The 2,500-nt window shown below is 44.7% G+C and overlaps 1 protein-coding gene across 1 annotated transcript in view; it reads right to left on the bottom strand.

Annotated features, from left to right (window-relative positions):
- LOC117935188 (F-box/WD repeat-containing protein 7-like) overlaps positions 1-2,500 on the bottom strand; it is a 17,436-nt gene that overhangs the window by 6,628 nt on the left and 8,308 nt on the right. The window contains exons 6-7 of the mRNA XM_034857325.1: positions 979-1,115; positions 776-889 (exon numbers count right to left, since the gene is read on the bottom strand). Of these exons, the coding sequence (XP_034713216.1) occupies positions 776-889; positions 979-1,115 (251 nt within the window). The remainder of the gene's footprint in view (positions 1-775; positions 890-978; positions 1,116-2,500) is intronic.

The following is a 2,500-nucleotide window of genomic DNA, read 5'->3' as shown; positions in this document are numbered from 1 at the left end:
CTCCTCTCTTCTCTTCCACTGCTTTCGCTTTCCTTTTCAACCACGTAAGCTTAATAGAATCCTATTAAGTCACGTCGACGTGCATCAAAAGCCTCGTTTAAATTCTAATTAAGGAAGCAGAGTGACTATTTATGCGCAAATAAATAAATACAAATATTTTATTTTTTAAATGCTAATATCGGCAGGTGATATCGGCCCTCTGACATATCGGTCTGGCTCTAACATCTATGCGGACGTCTGCTTACAGCTTTAGCGGCAGACAACCATGATCTACACCAGTGGTTCCCAAAACTTTTTCAGCTCAAGACCCCAAAAGAGAAATTTGGTGTCTCCCCGGGACCCGAATTTACAAAAATACACCATGAATCATTGTAACATCTGCATTTTTAAACTGTGGACAAAAGACGGAACAAACCATGAATTTAAATGAAGTATATTTACTCCATTATAAATTAAACAAAAACAGAAAAGGTCTCTATTCTCCTTTCTGTGTCTCACCCCTTTCTCAACTCACGTTCTCATCCCCTCCTAGGATGAGGATGTGAGAGAGAGAGAGAGAGAGAGAGAGAGAGAGAGAGAGAGAGACCCCCCCAGGAGAACCTGAGCACAACAGACCAGTGTAGCCAAAAAAAATGCCCATTTACATAAGATTGAGATGCATTTTACTGCCAATTGATGACCCAATAAAACGTGTCTGCGACCCATTACGGGTCCCGACCCTAAGTTTGGGAAACATTGATCCACATAACCAATATGTCTCCGCTGACACACCCACCTTGCCGGAGACGGCGGACCAGACTTTGAGCGTGTTGTCGTCCGAGCCGCTGACGACGAGGTCGCCGCTGAACTGCAGACACGTGATGACGTGGTCGTCGTGACCTTTCAGCAGCTGCAGGAGGAAGACAAGAGAGAGACGGGCGGATTAAAACGGCGCTCCGTCAGGCGTCTACGTGTCAGACACGCCGGCGGGCGCCGTACCATGGGCTCTCCCGTGTCCCCCTTCCTCCAGTGGCTCTCGATGCGGTGTTGTCTGATGTAGGCCGACTTCCACGGACTGACCGCCGCGCCCGGACGCTCACACTTCCTGCGACGGGCCAACGCGTACTCTGACACACCTGGGGAGAGGATGAGAGACAGTTTTGATAATGGATTAGTTATGAGAGTAATATAGACTCATTAGTATGGCTGTGGTGAGGTGCTAACGCTAGGTAGGCTCATTAGTATGGCTGTGGTGAGGTGCCAACGCTAGGTAGGCTCATTAGTATGGCTGTGGTGAGGTGCCAACGCTAGGTAGGCTCATTAGTATGGCCGTGGTGAGGTGCTAACGCTAGGTAGGCTCATTAGTATGGCCGTGGTGAGGTGCTAACGCTACGTAGGCTCATTAGTATGGCTGCTGAGTGCTGGCAGTGAATCTTGGCTGACTGGCAGATCGCCCAGAGGGAGGAGAACACACAGCATACACACACACACACTCGTAAATCCACGTCATTGCATCACACACACAGCGCTAAATGCAGGAGTGCGTGCCTGACTGTGTGACGCTGTCTCTGCAGGTTACACACCCAGGTTAGGAGACGCTGTACATCCAGTTAACTGCGGCCTTCTGTTTATATCCGGCTTTTAATATTGACCGTGGTGAAAACACACCTCTGCTCAGCGTGATGAACTCTCACAGTCACGACGGAAAACACACACGTCTCTCCCCCATTTTATACGCTTTAGGAGGCAATTCATCATGTGTGTAATCATGGAATAATAACTCCATGGCGTTGAACCCATCAAGGACGGAAGCTGCCAAACTCAAAGATGAATAAATAACCCAATAGATAAATTAATATGCCATTAAATGTACAATCATATATTATTAATGTGACATTAATTGATATTTCTGTTCCTCTTTATTGACTCACTTTTGCATCTATTTCAGTGGCTTTGGTGTTCGTATCTGGCGTAAAGTTTAGGCGTCCTTCCTCAAGGACGTTTTTAAATTAAAATAAATGCATCTTCCCCCAAACATTTTGCATCTTTGTAGTAGAGCCCGACCGATATATCAGCGGGCCGATATTATCAGCCAATATTAGGCATTTCCCGATATATCGGCATTGGCATTTATAATGGAAGATTTTTGTTTCTTTGAATATTCATTTGTCAGAATCATTTCTAATGACCCACCCCTAGTCTTAATTAGCTTTGTATCAAAAAGTTACGCAATAAAGCTTTAAGTTTTTAGTGTTATTTATTATCTGCTCTAGCTTTTACAATATTTCAGACACACATTTGTTGATAATAAAAAAGGTCTAAAATTGTGTTAAAAAGAGATGAAAACCAACGGCAAATGACCATAGAGAACCAAAACTACCCCAAAGAGCAAGAAAAAGACTGCAAAGGGACAAAAGATTGATACTGTGTACTGATACAGTATTGCTACTGAATATATCGAACACACACACACACACACACACACACACACACACACACACACACACACACACACACACAC

Source organism: Etheostoma cragini, chromosome 19 (assembly GCF_013103735.1).
Source record: "Etheostoma cragini isolate CJK2018 chromosome 19, CSU_Ecrag_1.0, whole genome shotgun sequence".
In the NCBI taxonomy this organism is placed as follows: domain Eukaryota; kingdom Metazoa; phylum Chordata; class Actinopteri; order Perciformes; family Percidae; genus Etheostoma; species Etheostoma cragini.
This window is presented reverse-complemented; position numbering and strand designations above follow the sequence as displayed.